Source organism: Argopecten irradians, chromosome 4 (assembly GCF_041381155.1).
Source record: "Argopecten irradians isolate NY chromosome 4, Ai_NY, whole genome shotgun sequence".
NCBI classification, from domain to species: Eukaryota; Metazoa; Mollusca; class Bivalvia; order Pectinida; family Pectinidae; genus Argopecten; species Argopecten irradians.
In genome coordinates this window covers 39,966,422-39,991,417 of record NC_091137.1, presented here as the reverse complement: position 1 = coordinate 39,991,417, position 24,996 = coordinate 39,966,422, and the positions used below count along the sequence as shown (strand labels likewise).

The window sequence follows — 24,996 nt, the reverse complement described above, 5'->3', positions numbered from 1 at the left end:
TTACCTTTATCTCCGGCAGATCCATGGCGGTGATATGTGTATTCATTGGATAGGCTGTGTAACCTTTATTGACAATTTATTTGATATTTTTTTTACTTATTAGCCTTAACAAAGATGTAGTACATGTAAAAGCCTAATCTGAGCGCCGAAACAGGTAGCAAACGAAATACTTAAAACAAATCCTGGATAAGATTTATGACAATTGCATTTACAGGCACACCTTCCTATAATAAGTCCAACAAAGGAAAAACGTATTTTTTGCTTAGTATAGGTAAAATATTGTGAAATTGGTCATTTGAGACAAGAACAAGCGTTTTTAAAGCATGTTTTTTTTTATATAAATGTTGTGAAACGATTAGGTTTTACGATCTTCATGTACTAAAAGTTGCAATTTTAAAAAGAAAAACAGATTACTTAATATATCGTTAATCATTAACTAAAGATTTGTTATCAGCAAATTTTTTATATGTGGGTTTGAATTGTGTTCGCTGTTAATTGGAACTTAAAAATCAATATAAGAAAAGAAGAAAAAATAATGAAGATGTCATTTTTATGAAATAATAAGGACAACCGAACAAGGCTGTCTGTTCAATTGTCGATATCCGCCACGCAAGACTGATCAAATCTGGTCCCAGTTATGATTTCAGTATAAAAAGTCGATGGTGACAGGCGAATAACAAGTCCTGTCAAAAAATCATAGTCTGAGATTTTTCTGGATTGGGGCTTGGTATCGACCAAATATCTACAGAAATAACAAAGCCCGTTGAATATGAGCATAATAGAAGGGAGATAAAAATTCTTTCTTTTGATCTACCATAGTCAATGTCTGCAACTGAAAAGATAGTCACGATACATGATTCTGAACACTTCTACACAAGCACTTTCCTGAAGTGTGATTTTTTAACTGTATGCATTGCACCCTTTTTCATAAATGATTATAAAGTCGACATTTCAACTGATTTAAATAGATTATTGTATTTGAATTATAATTGGAACATGACCATATCAAGCTTTAATATCTCCAATAGATTTAATACGATACTATAATACGTTTGTAGAATTGGCTGTTTAAATTCAGCTTTATAGAAAAAACATTGTGCTGCTATACTGTATTTTTTCACTGGATAAAAATAATGAGTGAGTAAGCACCATCATGCATTGATATCAAAATATGATTCATCTTCCTGAACGCCATTCCATTCATAAACAACATTTACAATGCATAATTCTGATTCATCGGAATTCTGAATGGTCTCAAACGACTAGATAATTTATATTGATTGAGATTTGCATTCGTATCTACGTATTTAATCCCGAAATAGATTTAAAGGACATTTTGGTCGTGTCTATAGCATTCCCATACAGCACAATGGATGCATAGTCCACCATTGATCGGGGCGTTGCTTGGTTTCGTCAAGATTGATACCGGTTTGGTTTTGGGTGCTGTATATAGCTTGTAAAAAGTGCTATTAATTTGGTTTAAAGTACAACTGTTTTTAACATCAAACGTATAGGCATCAGAATGGCTGAATATATATTTGACCGTTACGTTTGAGAAACATAACACATGTAAATATCAAATACTTCCAATAATCGTTAGCAAGGTTATGTATACTCATTTTGAATACGGTTTTAAAGGTTTAAGGACCCCATTATTTATAGCCCTGTACCATGCACGTACTTGATACGTCCGGATTTAGGAAATGGTTTGAGTTAATATAAATAATATATCAATTAATATCACATTAAAATAATATAAAGCGTTCGGTACAGCTAATAATATCAAAGCTAGCTGAGGGCTTGAATTATTGATAAAGGTACGAAGCGTTTATACTAGCATGCGTGGGAGAAATAGGATTAATAGAGGTCACATCATACTTTAAACAAAGTTAAATCATGAAAGATTTAATTACAAATTGTTCTAAAGACTTTTAATAGATGATTCATTAATAAGCGGACGCTGACGTGATGCTTTCCAGAGAAAACTCAAACAAAATGTAATGGAAAAGTATATCTTTATATAGTTTTAAAGTGCTCTACATGTATTTCAAACAAATATTGTGTAATTATTTCTGGTTGACATAATACAAAAAAATATATTGATTTGGAATATTGGTCCTTTAAAAACTTCGAATCCGAATATGGTATTTTTTCCCGAAATTTTATTGGAATGTTTTAGCACGTGCTTCGTTTTTCCCTGACGATTGACGTCAGACATGAACTTAGTATGGTGACGATAAAGTTCAGCCATATAAATGGTGTTTGTTCACTTAATGTTATCAGATGAGGTCATAGAAAACAAATTTACAAAGAAAGTTTACAAATCGGATGAAGTTATCATATTGAGTGAAATAGACATGTGCTCTCTCCGATTCTGCGCACTGATGGATTTTCGTTTAGCGCCCACGTAATGCATGGAAACCGTAGTTCCTCTTGTCCATCAAACTCTGTTCATCTGAAAATAAAAAGGATATTATTATTATTACAAAGGAGTTAATCTTGTAAGTGTTTTGCCTAATATAAATTCTGTTGATATTGAAGTTATAGTATTTAATGCTGAAGATTATGTGTATGATAAAGGTTTTGATATGTTCATGGCAAACTTGTGCAGTTTAACAGAAAAATCTTAACGCTGACAAAACAAATAGTAATAAGATCTCTTTTAATAAATATGTTGTTTTTTTTTTTTGTGAAATATTGTTCATTTCGTGACATGAAATGTTACTAATTACTTTGTTAAAAATGAATAAAGTAAAAAAAAAAGAAAAAAAAAAGAAAAAAAATCAAACATGTCTGTAATATCGCGGCTATTAAAAAGAGCGATTAGGAGATTTTGTTAAGTCATATGTCACTATAGAGACTTATCGTTCTGAGATTTCAGAACAATTTAATTTATCTATGATACTAATTTGCGAGTAGAAATATTCTTGCGCTTTTCAATTTGTAACAAGATATACTGGGTTTCTTACTCTTTCCTCTAATGACATTCGTTTAGTTAGTAAGAGACTAGCTATCAAATTGTACGCGGTCAAATCTATTTTTCCAACTTATATTCTCCCTACTATATCTCAATACCTTCGTGTTCAATGTTACCTACAAGTCGTAAAAGTATAAATACAAAGTATGTTTCTACGTAATTGTTACTGAAAACTACAAGAATGACAAATAACTGCTACAGATGTATATGTTGCACTCTCAAAAACAGTCTTATTTTACATCAATTACAGTGCGACGTACAAAAGTCTTGCCCTTATTGTTATCTGCAAAACCAAAACAGTATCATCATATTTGTTTCTATAGTACAATTCAGTGAGTAGTACTAAAACGCATACAACCAGAAGTTGGTTTGTTGGGACATTACACGGTACGTATTACACTGTAGCAAGAATCACAAAAGTGTGATGTTTCCAATACAAACAGTTTATAACTCTAACTAGAACATTTTATAGTATTTGTCAGTAGCTTTTGATACAATGCACCCAAGATCACTAAAGAACTTGCAGACTGAATCGTTTCCTTCGAAAACATTTTGTTTAACATGTCATTCAAAGGCATGAGAATAACTTCATTGCTATGATAGAGAGTTACATCGCCAACAAAACACGAGTTTCCAAATAATTTTCTGGAAACATAGTACTCGGTATCTAGTTAACAATATAATTCTTTCAAGTTTTCTTAAATAGTATCAGTTACCAGTCTATTCAGTATTAAACGCGAATTAGAAGACCTAATGCGTGCTCCGTATGAAATGTGAGTATCAAGGTTTGTCAGAACATCTAATGATTAAGTTTTCTATGAATGTTTGCAACACAGGTTGATAATATTTCATTAACATACTTCGGCTATCGACAAAATGATAACGTATTAAGTATTGCGTTCATGATCAAATTGATTATACATAAGTACTGCGTTCATGGACAAAATGTCTACTGAGCCCATAGACAAAATGACCATACGTTAAGTACTGCGCCATGGACAAAATATCTACTGTCCTCAAGGACAAAATGTCTACTGTGCTCATGGGCAAAATGTCTACTGTGCTCATGGACAAAATGTCTACTGTGCTCATGGGCAAAATGTCTACTGCGCTCATGGACAAAATGTCTACTGCGCCCATGGACAAAATGTCTACTGCGCTCATGGACAAAATTTTTACTGGACCCATGGACATAATAACAATACCATCAATGTGTAAAACTATTGTATAAAACATCGACAATGCGTCAAAACAGATATAACAAAGTATAAAAAACACCATTTACATATTCTATGAATAAACTGACTAATTACTCATGTTATTCTCCGGAATGCCAACCTTTTCTGCGGTAAAGCAAATTAGTGACATGATTTTGACTTGAATACAATACTTGAACTCAATACTATCATTAAAAGAAATGAAAATCTATTTTGGAATGCTTCGATGCTTCTGGCATCATCTACCGAAAAGACATTGCGCGAGATACAAATATCAAATTAAGTAATTCATTCTGCCATTCCTAATTCATCGTCTATCGCAATGATAAATTGTGAGTATTGACAAATTATGATTTCTTTCGTCATCCAAATTCAAACCAGAGTTAATGAAATATCCGTTTTGTGTCACAGATTACATGATTATCGCCCTTTAAACACGCCAATCTTTACTCCGCCTGCCATGCCAGGCGTCGTCCGCACGAGATGATATCTCGAGAAAGTTTGTCAACCTGCCAGATAACGTAAATCGCTAAAGCGTCATATTCATTCGGCCTCCACGGACAGAATAAAGAACTGATAAAAACATATCGGTGATGATATTAAATATCAATAGCGTTTAATGTGCTGTAATTATTCGTGTGCTCCCTCTTGAAACAGCGGTGCTCGCTGTCATTGCGTGTGGAAATACTTCATTGAACATCACAAAATGAAAAAAATAAAAAAATCAGACAAAGTTCAGTCATAAAGAAAAGAAATATGTCGCCTTAGAAAAAGGCCATAATTGTGGTGTTAGTGGAAAGAAAAATAGTGGACGTTTGAATGTTTTCTCTCTCTTATTAATTTGTCATTTGATATGTAAACATAATAAACTCATGGTGAATTCATGGAAAATGAATAAATGAAGTTTTACCATTGTGTTTAAGTTTTAACAGAGAAAGAAAAAATACATAACTGTAACATATAACTGTATGTGTGACTCACAAATTATTCCAAATTATTGCCTTCACAGTAATCACTTGTAAAATCACTTGTAAATCAAACATACCTAATACGTGCTGTTTTAATCTTGATAATCAGTTATATTATCAATATCATTCAGTACCCAAATGGAACTTTTCTCTTTTCCTTCTCGCATATTTTATGTTTTCCAGTAGTTTTTGGATGACTTGAGGCGATTACAGCGAAAACTGCCGTAGCGCCTACCTTCTATAACGACACCTTGCTTGATAAGACCTCATTCTTTTAGGGTCGCCCCAAATGACCATTTACATTACAATTTGACCTGTGTTGAAGAATAATCTGGTCGTAAAGACCCCTGTTTTCTTGTCCCTTGAGTGGTATCTATAGACAGGTTATAAACGTCATATACATATACAAAGAAATCCTTATTCAGAACGTATTGTAGCAAAGGTAATGTGTAAGGTATCTAGTTTAAAATGTTCAGTTACGTTTAAATTCAAATATTCTACAAAATGTCAAATAATGTAGGTATTTTCCAAAGTAGCAAATAGCTTTGATAGTACTTAATATCCCAGAAATCTCTTATATGGTTAGAACTATCACCAGTTTAATTGTATCATTAGAAATATGCTGAAATATAAATAATGATATCATCAAAATATGGTGAAATGTGATATCGTTAAAAATACGGCGATACAGCTTAAATATTAATTTTGACGCATACTTAATCAAATATCTTATTAAATTACGATTCACACGTCCTCTGTACCAAAACCATCGATTTGGCACGTAAAAGTCCTTCCCATCATAAAAATATTGTATCTTCGCTGATTATTCCCTTGTATACAAAGAAACAAAATCATTAACATCTGTTTGCACGTGTTTAAGTAACAAAAGGCTGGTGTTGAGATAGTTTGTATTGAATACGAAACCAATATTTCTAGGCGTGGATCCATTACTCTGATTCTAATAGTACTAATGGACAAAGTCTTTACATTCTCGCCTTACCGATATGTCACATACATTTAATTACAGAATTCTGAATCACAAAGTCCATGCCAATTAATTTGCCGTGTAAATATAAAGCCTCATTAGCTAATTACGAAGTACTGGGTGACACGTGATAATTGCTAGTTTGGTACATATCATGTAAACAATATCTGGGATCATTATATACTTTAGGTTCAGTGCGTATAACAATATAACACTTATGATTTTTCATTTTCCTTATATTAGGATTTATTCCATAAAACGATTTCTTTGGGATAAAAAGTCTTATAATTTTTCATATCGGAACACTTTTTATTTTATACAAAAAATATTTCTTTCAAACAAAACTTACAATTTGTCATTTGTAACTTTTTATTTCTAACAAATGATTAGTTGAAGACACAATTTTTCATATTCTGACGCTTTTTATTTCATACAACTGATCTTGTTTGGTAGATTACTTATCAGTTTTCATACTCTGAAACTTTATAGTGTATAAACATTCTAATTCCATGAATGATTAAAAAGGACAATGGAAGGTATAACATTTCCATAACTGTAAAAGGATAGTTTAATGTTATTATGATAGGTAATGTGAATGTTGATTTGATATATAGATAAAATATACAATTAAGATCATATGTTGCCACGTCCCGATTGTCAATTCTATTAACTTATTTATCACTTATAAACCATACACACAAAACAAGTATTGGATCACACGTAAATGTCACGGTTCTCATAGAAAGTCGAGATTGTGACATTTAGATATCAAAACCACTTTTAATGAAGTTCTTACGCAAGTAAATCAGCTACTCTATTCTACTACTATTAATGTGGACATATAATGAATTATTTTGAAGCTAGCAAATGTCAAATATGTCTGGAATCACATATACGATATTGATACACCGTTTAATACCAAATAACTGACAGGTTTAAACCTGTGACAGAGCTGTTACCTGTGTCACCGGATGTTAACAAGCACAACCGGTGCTGTTTTGGTGAAATACCCGACCGTTTTGCACCTGTGTGTTACCGCCTGAATGTACATCTCAGTATAACAAAATTAGTAGTTTCTGATATGTATAGGTATATACTTCAAATAAATACCTTCATCTCTAGGGATAAAATACAGAACAAGGACGTCATCAGATGTTCATTCTACCTAGGGATGTAAAAAACTTTTGCAGTTATTCGTGTTTCTACTATATCGAGATGTAAGAGTCCATTTTTCACCTAGGACAAACAGGCACAAATATACTAAATCAGAAACAAAATCCGTCATCCGTGACTAATTTAAACATACAGTTGAATGGAATGGGAAACGTGATTAATCGTCTTCTAGATTGCTTAATTCATAAAACAATGTATTAAATGTAACATCTGTACACAAACGTCAGCTTGTATCTGTTGCCTCTCGAGGGCAAACTACGAACTTCAGCACAACTGAATTCATCAAGCATACCTGTACTGATGCTAAAATCTGAGCGCAAAATAGTGCACTTGAGGTTTACATCCATTCCTAATTTCTATTACCGATCTTAGTAACATAAGCACCACACAAGGAATATACAGCAACATCAGTATGATAAATCGATCGGAATATATTCGATAGGTCATCATCTCTTTGATACTGTTTCTTTGATCAGATTTGAAGGATCCGATGGTAAATAAGTCATTAAAGCGTCTTTAGGTTTATTAATATTAATCAAGGGGGAATTCCATATACGTACAAAGACTGTTGACATTTGCCAGGTAGCCTATGGGCCATAAGGTACATAAATGGTAATTGCATAGTGAAGGAATTGACGATCTTTGTAATGGACCCGACCTACCAGAGCACACACTTCCGGTATGGACGTTAGATCTAACCGTCCCATAATCCTCTATGTCGTGTTACTTGCCGACAGGACATTTTGGCTTTGTTCGGAAGCATAGCGACTTGCTGGGCTATGTAAATTGAGTAGTTTAATGAGCGTTAAATAACCAAAGGAGCGTCTTGGTTCTTCATTACTCTGTATGTCATGCCTTATAGTGATCTGTGACGGACAATACACACTGACGCACGCTGTGATCCACACATCATTGACAGACCATTCTCATAGAGAGAAAATGTAAGCCAGAACATATAGTGATTTATTCTACTTAAATACCGTTGATATATTCTGTAATAACAGAATTGAAACGCTAATAAAGCGTATTTATTGTCATTTAATTCATTTCACATCTAATAGTTTAACATCCCACGTCAATGGGGAAAACGTCACAGTACAACACTAAAAGTATATCTCGGTTGACAAATAAATACCTTACTAGGTGAAAGTTTAAAACACTTTGGCCATCCCTTGCAATTGCAACTTGCAATTGATTATTTTATGAACAAATGCTCGTTGCATTAGGAAATTCTTTATATTACTCCAACCATTGAAACACTATTTAACAATCTATATCGGGTTAATGATCTTTAGTTGGGAAAATGAAATGCACACCAACAACTCAAACTGAAGTTTGAAAAATCATCACAGAAGGACGCCTATCATCCAAACACTAATTCGTCAATCAAAGAGGAAAAAAAAAATAAAAAAAATCTAATATATCGCCCATCCAAAACACTATTTTACAGTCTATTAACTGATTAATTTTCGCTTTAACGGGAAAACCCATACCCCTTCTGTGCTTAGCACCATTAAATATACTTATTTCTAAGTATATAACGCCAATTAGACAAACTACAGATTAATTCCACTTTTTAGGTTGTTTTGACGTCATGCCAGCACAATGAAGTTATCAAGCTAACGTCACCACATCGTCGGTTACTAAAGGTATTAGCCAACACCAGGTTGCGGTCTGATAAACGCAGCGTACTGGAGGGTAGACAGTGGATTTCAATAGAGTTACTACAGGTGGTATATGGATATATGGCAGAAGAGATGTGTTGCTTGTGTAGAATACACCATTGATATTGTACAAGAAAATATTGTAAGGCATAGAATATGCATGTATATATACAATGTATTTAAACGTAATAAAATGATAAGTCTACGGTGAGCCACTTATCTTTTTTTCTCAAGCCAAATACAGTATATACCGTCTTTTCTTAACAACATTGTTAATGTATTCAAAGCATTCATCCCGTAACTCATAAAGCAGCATGGAGTTATATGACGTCAACGGTATAACAAAAATTCTCGTAATTTTTCTCTCATTCCGGATCTCCGAAAACGGGACGCCAAAAAGGACAAAAGAAATATTTTGATTTGCAAAAGCGAAATGAGACGTTCATCTTTAGGTAAAAAAGTAGGTGAAATCTCGAGGAACGTAAAATAACGTAATTGATGATAAAATTTAATTTACTTACTATTTAGACTAATAAGATGAATTACCAAATGTTAAAGTACAAATGATCAGAGGAACACTATCACAATAAACTCTCATTTAGAGAAACTTTGAGAAAAATGGTTAAAAAACACCGTGACATCAAACTGTTGAGCCGTCCGACTGTACGAAAGGGATGAAGGTTCAAAATAGTTTAAATCAAAATACAATTAAATCGGCGAATAAATAGAAGTTTTATTATTTGTAGTTCAACTGGCGTCCTTGGCTCCACAACATCAAGTAAACTTTCTCAAACAATATCAAGCTACAATGTATATAACCTTACTACTATCGAATGCATCGATTTCAAGAAATTGCGAAAATATCACCCCTTCGAAAATAAGCGGCTAAAACCGTTAATTACTCCCAGGTAAATACACAGTCAATCTAAGGAACTGAACTTGTAACTGGAAACCATTAGGCCTTTTCAAGTCACTTACAGTACAAATATTCCTATACAGGTTAAATATGCAATTTACAGACTTAATGTGCCAAAACTTAATACTTGTATTGTTATTCTGTACCAATATACACAAATCCTTTTGACGAAAACATATTTCACTGTTTTCTTTATGTACCACCGATGTGAGACTTATGTTCCAAAATATCGAGTTCATGTACCAAACTACAGACTTTTGATCAATAACATTTCAATTCGCCTACCATGCGGTTTTTAACAATGAATAATTTGATTAATATTATTGTTATATATGTTTGTTGTCGGATGCAGATGCAATAATTGAGGGAATGAACATTTGAATTTGGCTACAATACACCTTTTTTAACAATAAAGAATATAATTGGTGTCATTGCTCTGTGTGTTTTCTGATGGAAAGTGTCGTATTGGAGGAAATCAGCATTTCTTAGTCCTCTCACGATCAGCCACTAGACAGTGGTGGGCGCTGTACCTTAGTCAGACAGGTTATGGTATCTAGCACGTGGTTAATAGACGATGTTCCCCTTTTGGATGGATCAGTTCAAATCAATATACCAGTGATTAACACTACATTCACAGTGCCAATAGCATTCCAATTAAAACACTTGCGGGTAAGCCAGCACGGTTGATGCGGTCTCTGTCTACCAATGAGTGCCATGAACTAAGTCAATTTCCTTCTGTGTTATCGATATGTCTACCATGACGATCAGGTTTTATCTGAACGAATTTGTATCGATTTAGATTAGATAAATAGAATTCAATTATCCTCTCTTAATGACAGCGAGTTTAGGTCGGGAGTTATTCGTATGTTTTCGGTAACGATTGTCAAAATGAGATCTGGTCCGATTTTCGTGTTAGTATTTCCGGGGCGTTTAATGAGAGCAACACGAGCTATCAAAATTCAAGCGTCGAATGACATTGACAGGTTTGTAATGCAAACATTGATAGTAATATCTTTATTGTATTGCAGATAGCATGTACAATCGGATAGTATAAATTTCAGGAGCTGTCATTTTTTATTGTTCCTCAATTAGAAAAATGCATCATTAAATAAATTAATAATTGATAAAACATATAAATTGTGACGACTACTGATAACAATAATGAATTGAAGAAAATTTAAAGCCAAAATATATTGTGATGTTGATAAAGCCATTTAAATTGAAATAGAATGTCAAACATTGCTGAAATGTCAATCAAACTTCAATATTTTACGGAACATTCAAAGATAGTGAAAGCGTGGACTCGCTGACAATAGGGTTGAACCTCGATAACAATACTACAAGAAATGTAATTATTTTCCAATAAAGGTGTTGATGAAACATAAAACAGGTCGCATTCACCTCATACAGCGTCATGCCAATGTGGCGGTACCAACTGTCATTGTTATACATTATGTATTTACTGCCATTATACAGTTATATTTTCTTTATTTTCTTTTCTTTATCAGTTTGAATATTTACTCTACAAGTATTATTTATCATTGTTTGTATTTATATTAAGTGAATATCAAGGAAGGAAATATAGCTTATTACGGTGATACTAATTTCCGTTGTTGATTATATATCCCACAAAATACACAATAAATATAAGTATGTAATTTATATTCAGGTGAGGGGGAGATCTGCATTATGTAGTACATAGAGACTGACTTTTCGCTGGAATGCTTTAAGTAATGATAAACCAGATTTTACATATATATGGATTATTTTGAATGACTTTTTTATCTTATGGAGATATAAGGCAAATATCTGAGTGAACTCTCACTATTCAATTCAATCTTTATCAACCAATCTACTAAATACAATCCCTATGGAAATTCAAACTCCACCAAGGAACTTTTTTCTACGGAATCAATATGCTGTTATTCGGTCAGCCAAATAGAAGCGACAAAACAAACGTCAACGTCATCTTTTCTATTATGGGGTGATAAAGTAATTTTTTAACTAATAGAAATACTCGTTACAAACAAAATTGAATAATAGTCACGAGAAGAAAATATAATCGCACCAAAACCGGTAGTAATGTTAAGGAATCTATTAAATATGCTTTACATTTATTTTTCTGAACATGCAGGTAGTTAGAAACGATATTTGAGTAGTAATTAAGGCAATTAAGCGGTAATCACCTACTATGCAATTCACATAATTTATTTAGTACATGTGTTCTAAAATCGTTCACTTAACCAAATATAGGTTAACCAAATATTATTTAAAATAAAATGTCATTCATGCTCTACATATCTCTTTCGTAAATAAGTGAAGCATTGACTTTCTTATTTGGCAATATAATCGCACAGAAGAACGTGGTAATGTAAAGAAATCTACTAAATATGTTTTATAATTTGTTCTTTATTGGGAACACATATGCATTTAGCAACGATATTTGGGAAGTTATTACGGCAAAGTGATGCTCGCCTTATCATAGAATTTAATTATTTATGTAGTACATGTGTTCAAAAATCGTTCCTATTTCACTTAACCAAATATAGGTTAAAAGCTTTAATATCACTTCAAACTTTTTGTCATCCATGCGCTTCAAATTTCTTTCGGAACTAATTGAAGCATTGACGTTCTGATATGGTCCTTTACTCATTAAAAACAACGTATGTTTGATACAAGATACGGATGATGACATAAACCTGACAAGGATATAGTATCAATTATGATAATTTGTTGTTTTCACTTAGGAATAGAAAGTGTCATTATCCCAAGGACACTGAGAATGTGAGTGACATAGTCTATGTAAATAATGGGATAAATATGAGATGACCCGGATCAATGTCAAAAGACCTTGAAACTTAACCCAATTGCCCATAATGCATTACGGTACGTCAATCTTAACCATTCCCCCGAGCCCATCACCCTGTCATTACCCCAGTCACTTAGACACGCTTAACGTCATGTTAGGTTGATAACGTCCTCAGCAGTACATAAAAGGATCCTATCTGTCACAGCAAATACCAGCTTCACAAATAAACACAAATATAACTGTTGATGGATTGTGTTTATCCGGTGCAGTTTAAGATGATATCGAAATGCAGCAAAGTGAATAATTTCAAACATGATACGGCTTATTTATAATTTCTAGAAATAAAATGAAGAACTTGATCGAGTCTTGTGTTAAATAAATAATAATTGAATGTAAAACGGGGAATGCAGTATTGCCGAACGGGACAGCCGTCCGACAAATCCATACATACTTGGTAATAAAAAGGCTCTTTTGGAAAACTGAGAAACGTCCACGCGTCGCAATTAAGTAGAGAGTGAAGCAATAAAGCAGGAGATTAACCTATCAGATAGAATGAATTTATTGTAAGAGGCACTTAACGTTATTGGCTTAACACCGGAAGTGCCAAACCGGATGTGTCTTGTGCTCGTCTCTTGCAGTGCGGTATTCGGAGTATGGTCAAAACTTTACAAATGTATTTTCGTAAAACGAAAATTGGTTCATTCACATCAAATATGCTAAGACATTGTTTATGATTAATGCCGAAATTTCTGTTTGAAATGTTTTCAGTTTAATGTTTCCTTTCGCCATTACAGGAAACTGATTTTCACTATGCATTTTATAACGTAGGGTACAAATTAAAAAATGTTTCACACTTTGCCTTTTCTGTTTGATTTATTATTTAAAAATCAGTATATTATGCACCGTTTTTATCCGTATAAAGAGATCTAAAACTTTTTTTAAGTGATTAAATCAGATTTGATTGAAAACTTGCCTTTTATATTACAATCAGGTTTGAAAGGACCGTTTGAGTGGAGTATTTTACAATTGATCTTACCTTCCTCTCGGTTTCCTGACAATGACATAGCGGCCTCTAGCACCTTCTGCAGTAGTAACTGGTATTCAAGTTCGGAGACAGGGCTAGTGTAAGAGGGCGCCATTCTTTTGTCACGTGGTGATGACCTCATTGCCTTGAAATAAGTTGCTCTGTTTCGAATGTCATAAGAATCATTGTCACTTTGGTTTGGTATCATCCTCTTTCCCCGAATGCCCGAATCCGTCTTGTGTTTTTCTCGGAGCTCTCTATTTTCTTTATTAGTCCTCTTTTTGCCTCTCATAGCAGAAAACTGTGCCATCCTTCGTCTTGACCGTGGCTTCATTGCTTCTATCATTCGGAAGGCCTGTTCTGGTGATTCCACCAGTTGTGTTACACGTGTATTGTCTCTGTATTTTGGAATATTTTCTTCAGAGTCAAACAAATGTCCATATGTGTCTAAATCGTCATCCTGAAATGAAACATGAAATGAAACATAAACACATAAACGTATAACTTGAAATCAAGAAATCTGGTTAGGAAATAATTTCCATAAAAAAATTAATAAAAGTACATTATTTTAGAAATGAGATGACAGATGTTTCTAATCTATTATGATTTATAGAAATCGGGGTAAAATCGTATTATTCGTATTAAAACCATTAATCTTCTTCCAATACCGTCAAAAAGTGGTTTCGACCCATAAAGCCGAATGAAAAGTACATGGCAGATCTTAATATCTCATTCACCGCATTTCAGAGCTAACGTAGAATTAACATAAAAATTATCTAAGGTAATTTATATGTAACACCAGCGAAATCAAATTACATTTTGATATAGAAAATAGTGAGTTAAGAAGATGTTTGATTTGCTTTTTTGGGTTCCGGCTCTGCAGAAGTGACAATATAACAGACACTTACAATGACAACTAGCCCCAAACTATTATTAACATATATCTATTCCAACCTAAATTGCAAATTATAATCATCAAAATTACAGAATGCCACCCAAATGTGCCCTGGGTAAACCATTGCAATACTGCAGGTTATCATTACCGCAAATAGGATTCCTACTTATACCATATGTTTATAAATTGGCCTCTTATCACTGATTTACATGTCATTTAATTACGTAATATAGTTTGATGTATTATCAAGCGTTGCTCGTTTATCTGCGAAAATGGATAACTTACAGGATAACATATTTGTCTTCTGAAGTCTGTATAAATGTATGTATATTGTGGATGTGATTTAGAAAAAAAAAAAAAAAAAAAAAAAAAAAAAAAAAAAACAATGACCAATAGTTGACTTAAGATTATGTCACAAACTTGCTTATGCTAACTATTTGATTTATTCTTGTGTTTATGTGCATTATTAACGTTAAAATACATCCCATTAAAGTTTATGGGTGCACGTGGACACAACGGATGAACATGACCAAATGACACACTTCGTTATACGCATGACAGGCGTGGGTGGCCCATTTACGTGCTTGTTTTTGGAATCGAAGGTCATAAAGGATGAACAAAGCCATATTATACATTTCATTATAAGCCAGACTTCAAAGGGTGTGATCCCTTCAATGTAGATGTGTATGTTTTGTGGAATTGTTAGACATTTTCACGCCTCCAAAGGTAATGAGGGAGGTGAGGTTGACCAGATGTACGGAGCATTATATTGTCATTCCCACATATCAGACAATGGTATAATAATGTTGTGCATTATATAACCTTAGTCAGGACGATGTACACTACGCTAATATGTTATCACATTATTGTAAGCAGTGAATTAATAATGGAAGTCCGTGTCGGTATCCAGAGACATTGTTTGGCTCGAGACAGAATGAAAAACGTGACTCGCTAATGCCTCGATTTCCTTGCTAAATAAATGTATGTCTTCAGACACTGTCAATGCATTATCTATTAACATCTAGGTATATATGTATATCGGTAATATGTATATATTCATAAAGATAAGGTTTGATTCCATTTTCCTCCAAAAACAAACTAAATTCACATGTCAAAATGTTTTAACCCGAATCGTCACCAAAGATCCAATTGCCACAACGCGATACCATATCACTGTGTAAGCCGACTGTGCGATTTAACTTGATTGATATATGAAGTTTATCACGTCTCTACAAACGAAAACACAATTTTAGACTTGATCAGTTCGATAACTTATTGATCATTTCAATTTTGGAACGTTGAATTAATTTTCTTTGTATCTACATGATGAGCTGATGCCAAAGGTTGTTCCTAAGTGACCGCCATTAAAACTATCAAATGATAAAATTAAGGATAATTCCATTGAAGAAAAAAACACTAAAAAGAACTTTATTGCTTTCTATCGCTTCCTTCGAGAGAAGGCATATTTTTAGCACAAGGCAAGAAGGCATTACTATGATGAAAGATCGAGATAAATTTTATATACAAGTATAAAGTCGTCACATTTTTATCCCAAAAGTGTGTGCAATGAATCAGGAGATAAGGACACACTTATAATGATACAGCTCCAGCGAATAAGTGATGTATGTATATCATATATTGTCTGTGAAAATGATAATCTCCGTACAAAAGACAGTGTTGGCATTACCATATACCTAAAGGTTACTTAATACTAAAGCCCTTTAAAACATTTTCCATTATGAAATGATTTATTGTTCAGAAGTGAGATAATAAACAAGAAGACATTTAGCTGATACGACAAACAATCCGACACGATACTTATCACTAATGCATTGGGTCATTAATCCATTGTTTGTACTTTTCCATTGGTAATAAACTGTTGTAAACTTCAACAGCTCTGAATAAACCAGTGTTATATGTATTTGATCAAATCATCATACATTTTTACATTAAGTAAAGGAAGCGATTGTTTTATTCAAAATCTACTTTAACGTGCTATAATACTGGGATAACTTATCTGTAATCATTTTAAGATGCCCAAGTTCTTTTTTATAATTTATTTTTTATATCTTTTCCATGTGCAATATACTACATAATAGCAAAATAATTCCATTCTTATTCACATTCAATATCACGATCACACTCATTCTCAAACATCTTACACATATCATCATCATCATCATTATCATCTATCAACACAATTATCATCATCATCATCATCATCATCACCATCATCATCACCACCATCATCATCAGCAGCAGCATCATTTATTCCCATCATCACAACCAGCATCATTCGATGATTTTCATCATCATCATCATCATCATCATCATCATCATCATCATCATCATCATCATCATCACGACCATCATCATCAATATCATCATTAATATCATTAACATAATTATTACCATCATCATCTTCATCATCAACAATCATCACATCTTATTATTTCATCATTCTGTCACTTATCACACTTCATAATTTCATCTTATATCATTATTCAAGAACAATCACATTATTCCGTCCACAAATAAAAAAGAAGCATACATAATCTTCCACTCATGAAAAGATGCCCATGTTCTAGAATCAGGATACGACTCCATGTACCACAAGCTTTGCCTGATGACAACGGCAACAATGGCATCCTCAGCACACACTTACTATTTCACCTCATAATCGGACTATCGTATTCATCAACAATCCCCTGGAAATGAACATTCTTTACCTTTACCATCAAATACAATTTGCACAGAAGTTACACAACGGAACGAGTCACCGCATTCTCATCACCAGATGCAAATCCCAGTGGTGACTACACTCAACGTTGCTTAATATTGGTACATTGACACGGTATTCAGTCATCAAACATGCGACTAAAATACTCATTTCCAGCATTTGTAACACATATTGTAGTTCTTTTTGTGAAATAGCTTACCAATGCTTTATCATCGAGACCATCATCGAGATCATCATCGAAATCATGACTATGTATTACTACGTGAGATGAGTGAATTTGGTAATCAAATAATTAAAAGCATGGTTAATTATGTTATAAATATATTGTTAATTTGATATACGACACTTATATTATTCATTAATCCAACCGATTAAAAAATAAAAATGCAATCGTTATACGAGTAAAAAACAGAAAGAAAAAAGAGGTCACGCTCTGAAGGAAACAGGTTCAGTGCCAGCATTAGACTCTTCAGTTTCACCCAGCATCCATGGAGTCATAGACAGAACTGCATTAATATTAATTACTGTCCATTCACATAACTATTTGGACATTCAATTGATTTTCCATTTATTTTCGAGTTAATGGATTTTCCGCTGTCTTAACAGATGTTATGAATACAATATTCGATAAATACATAAATAGTGTTAATGAGCGCACGCTGATTACTAACACTCAAACACCCAATTATGACATTTGTGATTTGAAGGTTACTACGAACTACGAATTTACACGTAGCTACGTCTGTGAAAATTGATTGGGGATCATATACGGTTGAATATCCGATGTATAGTTGAAAACCCTTGTCATCTTTTTAGTGAGAAACGCTTTCTTCTCGCTTTAGCCCTAGGGTATATACAGACTAGTCCATTGTCTATAGGTGGTGTCGATTGCCATCAAATATGCAGGACGAAATACCAATGTGTCCAAGAATACAAATGTACGTGATGAGAAATTATTCCCCGTCATCTCAAATAGTCGGGAAATACTCTCAACTAATCACAGTCCTTCCTTCTAATTATGGTGGAGTTTTCCGTTTCAAAATATATTCGCGGAGTTTATTTGTTTTGTGGAAATGAAATTGAATCCAAGTACCTCTCAACATTAGTGCGGTAGGTATTATTCAGGAAGATCAAATTCCGCGAATATACTTTGTTGATAAAATTCGTGATGGCACCCCACAAAGAAACTGGCTGTACAGTATAGAATGCGGAAGCACAACTACATATTAAAAATGAAGTCTACTGTCACAACTGAGGACAATACACTCATACGTCATCTAATTTGCTGTTCATCATTATTAAATACACTACACATTCTTTTACAAGAAGGTCATTGATGCCTTCCTTTCATACCAGCGCCAATGCCTTCTTTCTTATGACCTCTAAGCACTTAGAAATGAAACAAAAAACGGAAGATTTATTGCTTAAACTCTAATTTGCAAAAATAATAAAGATTTCTTGAATATATATTATTCTCCTTCTGTAAGACTTGCTGTACTACAGCCTTTTACATGAAGTATGAAAGGTTCAGCGCCTGATATGATATTTCTACGATAGCCAAAAGCGACCGACAAACCATCACTACTAAAAATTGAGAATTTAGTATGACACCAACATTCTTTACTTCATGACAGCAGGGATAATGAATAATTTGTCGAGATACTTTGTGAATACTACTACTCTTTTTGAAGCGTTTTGTCTGCCGTTTTTCAGTTTCTCCATGACAACAGTAGGCTTTGTAAAGAATAGTTGTATCTGTTTGTCAGTTGTCCAACATAGTAGCCATCATGATAGATTGCTTCATCTTAATAGGTATACATTTCTTTTACAAAAATATTTTGTGGGGATGGGGTATTTAGAAAGAAGTATTTTTATCATATAGCCAAGAAGAATGCCTACCTGGCAATAATCTAAATATGGAAACAATAACCTTTCAATTTTAGTTCATTTCTAAGTATCAATTATGACGCTGTAGTTGAAGTTCCCGAAGACGGCCTTGCTTTTGCAGATCTATATATGTTTTATTTATTCTGTCTAATTTGATATCAATATACATGGATAATATACATTCACGAGAAGTAGCTAATGAAATAACAGACAAGGAAGTTGTAAATCACGCATTTCATGCAGGCAGTGTTTTTTATTTCTTCAATGTCACTTCGATACAGAGAGAGTTTCAGCGTCAATTTCATTACATTCTCCGTCCAAAAGAGGAACACATGAGTACTCAACGCCCTTCTTAAAAATAAGTATAAGTATTCTGTGTAAAGCTATAAAGCGTACAAGTAAAGTGTACAATGTACCTGTTGATATGTGTTCACAGTCAAAATGTCAGACAAAACTCTTTAAGCAGTAGTAACATTTTGTTGAGCGCTGTCGGCCATCGCATATTTTTTTCTTTACCTGATATTTACACTGCGAAAATCACGTTGCTTTCAATACCTTCACTAATTTTTATATGTAGTCACTAAATTGTACTGTAATATTATAAGCAATAACGCGTAGGAATATATGTATTTTTATGATTTTCAATTGCATAAGGCTACTGCCTTTTTCAGTGGCCTTTCATTTTTGCGAGATACAAATTCTCGTATCAATTCTTGATTGAGCTCGAACGCGAATTTCAATATTACGCGAATAATTATATTATGTATTTGCATATTACAGGTTTATCTGCCCTTGCAGGTAGTTATTGATTGTGACGTCATGTGTTTACGAGCGTAACGTCATACTTTTCGGAGAAAACGACGTGAATTGAGCTCACAAAATAATGACGTGACAATCGATACCTACCCGCAAGGGAGCTAACTCTGTCATATGCAAAGACGGAGTATATGAATGCACGATTGCCATTGAGGGCCATGGACCGCGAATTTAGGTATTCGGGAATATGTTTGGATTAACGAAGACGCAAGGATTGTACAGTGTACATACGAAAATATTAACAGTGTATAAGTGTAATGAAGAAAACATTTTCTGGCTGTTATGTAAAATGGTGATTCATCTTCAAAAAATGTCAGAGAAGTTGCAGACAGTGATATTTGATTACTTTTTTGTCAAAATTGAAAAACCTTGGTAAAGAAATTATTTACAACGTACGAATTCTTTCAACAATACACTTATGAAGATGAATCCTTTCAAGAAAACCTTTTCGAATCAAATTGTTTGAAATGAATTATACAAAAGCAATTTGAAGTTTACTGGAAAATGTTGTTGATGAACAGCCAAACAAATATATTAAACCCGAGGAACTGACGCATTAGGAAATTACATATACTATTTTAAATACAGTTTCTTTATTTTCAAAATTGAACATTATAAATCTTCCTTTACGACTAGACGTTAAATGGAGGACATTTGATTATTTAAATTATATAGAAACTTTTTATTCTATATACTGTCGAATCTGGAACACAGATAAAGTTACTGGCATGCGTGTTAGAAAATACTCAGTAGTTGCGGTGGCTGGCAGGCACAGCACACACAATATAAGATTTCACGCAGTAACTATAGACTGCGGGATAATCAGGTTTTCTGTGGTTTGTCTGAAGAATTTATTTTGTTGACAAACTAAGCACTCAGGGGATGATATACAATTTCACTATGTACAATTACCGTCCTTTATTTCTACATATTTCTGAAAAGCCAGACTTATGAATTAATGTATATTGTATTTGTTGGAAGAACTTGCCATCTACAATATCGAATCGTCCCAGTAAGTCTGAATAGTGACATGCCTTTGGGAAAGGGAGATTTGACGGAATACAATCGACATGTATGAGATGCTCTACAAGCGGATTTTACTCACAGCAAATTAAGTCAAACATCAGCTATGCAATGAAATTAAGATAGGATTTCTCATAAAGCGTCAGCACAATTATATCTCTATATATAGCAAAGAAGTCTTCAAACATGTAATTACCAGTGTCTGTTGAATGACTAAATTACACAAATGCTTTTAACTTTAATTGAGCTTTTAGCATTGGTTTACATCTGTTTATAGTAAGCAGTCATACTATTGTTTTTATATATATGCTAAATTACTTCTTCTTTATTATTAAACTTTTTTTTTCGCCAACCTGGTTTAAACTAGTTAATACAACTGTAGATTTGCGCGTTTCCAAAAACGATATAGATGATATACCAAAAGTTGTTAATGGGCATTCAATATTTTCAGCGTTTAAAAAGTTACAGCTAAAATAAATACATGAAATGTGAATAGAAACATTGACTTCAAAACTAAAACCTTAAGTAAAATTTCAATTGTGAATTTTGTCCTTTGTTTTTAAACAATGGTTATGATGCCAGTTCTGACCATGAAGTATTCACGGTTTTTTACATTATTGTCGTGGATAAAAAATCCCACTAGATTTGGATTAATAACTGATATTTACATCGGGTTCTATTTCTAGCCATGACACGAAAAATGACTTTTTGTTACGTACAAACATTGGAATCTGTTAAACTTAACACTTTCAACTTCATTGAAATCCAAGCTATCACTGAAGCAAAACTTTTTACTGTACTTAAATACTGTAGTCCACAACCTTATGACCTAAGATAAAACATTGTTTTCGTTAACCATAAATAGCCTAATCAGTTTGTATCATAAAATACCCGGAGGTTCTTGTTTTGTGCCCTACATAGCCCAGTATGCAATGTTCCACTACTCTTGTTTACGCGATGCATCCAAGAAAAGTGGATATTTTCCTCCTCTGAATTGATAACAAAATTACATGCTTTTAAATGCAGTAATAATTACCATACTTTAATAACGGCCATGGCAGATCGTTATATTAGGAAGGCATTAAATAAAAATGGAGTACATCTCTCCAGGATTCATGGCGTTAGATGTGTGCGCTTAGTAGAGCAAAGATAGTTAGATTAAACGGAAGATGGATTACAGCCTGCCAAAGCAACGCTAACGTTACATTTGTTGTATCAATGTCATTTGAATTTCATCAACTCATGACATCGGTCGTGTAAAAGTAGAATTATTTTTCCCTTAAACATTATCATTTGACGTGTTGCTGGTAAAAAAAAACCAAAAAATATAAAGCACTGATTGTTTAGTTTTTGTCTTAACACCGATTGTATATTCTACCATGTCTTTAGCATAGCTCTTATTGATGATTTTGTAATTGCATTGATTCTATACCTTATTATTGCACTGTCATTCTTGTCGAGTCAATTTTCTCATTTTATCAAAGCAAAACTTTTCATATAAAAACGCATTGATTGTTTTAATTTGTATTAATCAATAGCGATGACTTTTTACATTATCATCAACTACGATATTCTTCGTGACTTTTGTCTAAATCGACATATCAGATCTTGTGCATCAATTACAGAACGCTTTGATCAGAGAAAATTACCCTGAAACAGTAGTCTATTTTTCTTATTTTTTATCTTCGAATTACTTTTGTTTTGCTTCATTGTACCAGATTCTTTAAATAGATTTGACGCAAATATAAAAAAATAATTAGTTTAAAATGACAAAAATGGTAATTATACTGAAAGTGAATCAACAGAAAAAAAAACAATTACAGCTGAATAAACAGAAACTTACCGGTCTGTTCCAAAGTGATTTTTCTGTAAAAGCTTCAACTCCAAAAACAGCCACAAGTAGGAGCCCTACAATTGTTACAAAGTCAGAATGAATCATGCTGTTAGCTGAGCACCAGGTCCGAACTTCCACACTTTAAATATAGATACACAAATTAAAAAAAAATGAAATAGCTCTATCAAGACTGATTTCTATTTTCTCGGATGATGGTCGTTAATATTGACGAGTCGATGGCGTTGCTGTATAAGTATCAAAACTTGTCCAAGTGGTGTCAGAATCGCCTATATATACAGAATGTAGTTGCCATGACGTCTTCGCCCGTTACTTGGATTCCACGAGAAGTCAGATTCACTGGTGTGATTGCCGTCTGCTACCTAACACGTGGGCAGAGATCGTTATATATGGCTCGCTAAAGCACACACCCCTATTCCATTTACGAGAGATCTGTATTTTTACCCATCTGAAATCAACCAATGGCAAAGCGGCATTTCGCGTATTAATATTAATTTTTTGCTTTCGCCTTAGCGACCGGTCTGTTTCACTGTGATGATGATCAATGAAAATTGTTTGGTTCAGAACGGTACAAAAGTATGTCTAAACTTACTGGTTTGTGTCACAATCTGTGTATTGATTAGTGTAACGTGATGGAGGTTGGAACATGACAAAGGAAATGTAAACAACCTATCTCATTGAGACAACGAGGAGAGGTTTGAACATAACAATTTAAACAACTCATATCATCCAGGGGCATCTAGTCTTTCATCCTTATTTATAAGTATTATCGTATTTTTGTAAGCACTATTTTCTGCCTCAATTTGATCATTAGCCTTAACGACTGAAATAAACACGTGGTAAAAGTATTAATTTGCTCTGAATGGGGTGTGGCATAGCTAAATATAACCAATGCTATCATGATTGACAACGGATAAGTACGTGGTTGTTATCTAGTAGTTAACGTCAGAGTTGACGTCACCGGAAAATATTCAATAAAAATCAACATCCATTTGATTACGTTCACATTGTAATCAAGAGGTAAAAAATCATTTACTTTCTTAGATTTGACTTTGCTTTAGGTTTACAACCCTGTTGATACTTTAGTGATTTTGTATGCTAAATATCTCTTCGGTAGTTGAACAGATCTTAGTTACTAAAAAGTGTGTATGCATCCGTCCTTACCTTAGTACTATTGACTTGTAGATCGCTGTGTTGGTGTAAATTTTGGCAAAATATGCAAACAATTGTACAATTCCACAGGGTTCAGTACATATTTCTGTCACCAAAAAGCCGTGCCATTACACTTACATGTGTTCGTAGCATGTAGAAGGCGCATTGGTATGACTAGATTCGACTTTACAAAGGCAGATACACCGAGTCTTTTTTGACCTTGTCAGAAAATCACTATTTAACCAGGATTTTAAACCTTTAAGATTCTTCATCGCCGACAGCGAATATATAATATATATAAAGAATATATATTTTTGATTTTTGAAAATAATTCATTTTTAATTGTGTATCTAATTAACGTAACAATACATACACTGTATAAACTAATTTGATTTGCTTTTTTGTCTGCCCAATCAGTACCTCGTTCCATATAGGATATAACGTAGTGTGATGATTTTTTTGGGGATTCAATAAAAAATTTGAATACTTACACATAACAAAATTAGAAGCACAAACTTTACAATTGACAATGTAGTAATAATGTAGAGTAAGTAACTTTTTTACCGGAAATTTTTTTCATCTGCTCTTGTTTTAATAGACAACAATGTCCCATTCCATTCTCCGGCGGTGTAGAATCTTTAGATATCTTTTTTTTTCTATTCCATTCTCCGGCGGTGTGGAATCTTTAAATATCTTTTTTTTGTTTTTTTTTTATTTTATAATATAACGATGTTGGTAAAAAGGGGTTGAGGTTAATAGAACCTGTCTAAGTGTAATACCCTAAGGTTTGTGTTGTTTATTCGCAGGGACTAAATGTTGCTCGCGGTCAAGTACATGTTCGTGAAATTAAATAAATTGACAATGAGAGAAAAATTTTCCCCGCGAATAAATTCAACAG

The 24,996-nt window shown here is 33.3% G+C and overlaps 1 protein-coding gene across 1 annotated transcript; it reads right to left on the bottom strand.

Moving 5' to 3' along the window:
* Positions 1 to 1,998: 1,998 nt before the first annotated feature.
* Positions 1,999 to 23,325, bottom strand: LOC138321637 (uncharacterized). The gene is made up of 3 exons (XM_069265440.1): positions 22,938 to 23,325; positions 13,746 to 14,193; positions 1,999 to 2,455 (listed from the first exon to the last, which is right to left on the bottom strand). Exons 1-3 carry the CDS (start codon positions 23,031 to 23,033, stop codon positions 2,397 to 2,399), a joined length of 603 nt encoding a protein of 200 aa, XP_069121541.1. The 5' UTR covers positions 23,034 to 23,325; the 3' UTR covers positions 1,999 to 2,396.
* Between the last annotated feature and the right edge of the window lie 1,671 nt (positions 23,326 to 24,996).

Coding starts and splice junctions, on each gene's coding strand:
- LOC138321637 (XM_069265440.1), bottom strand. CDS start 23,033: ATGATTCATTCTGACTTTGTAACAATTGTAGGGCTCCTACTTGTGGCT. Junction 14,194..22,937: donor AATCACTTTGGAACAGACCG/GTAAGTTTCTGT, acceptor GTTTCATTTCAG/GATGACGATTTAGACACATA. Junction 2,456..13,745: donor GTCAGGAAACCGAGAGGAAG/GTAAGATCAATT, acceptor TTTTATTTTCAG/ATGAACAGAGTTTGATGGAC.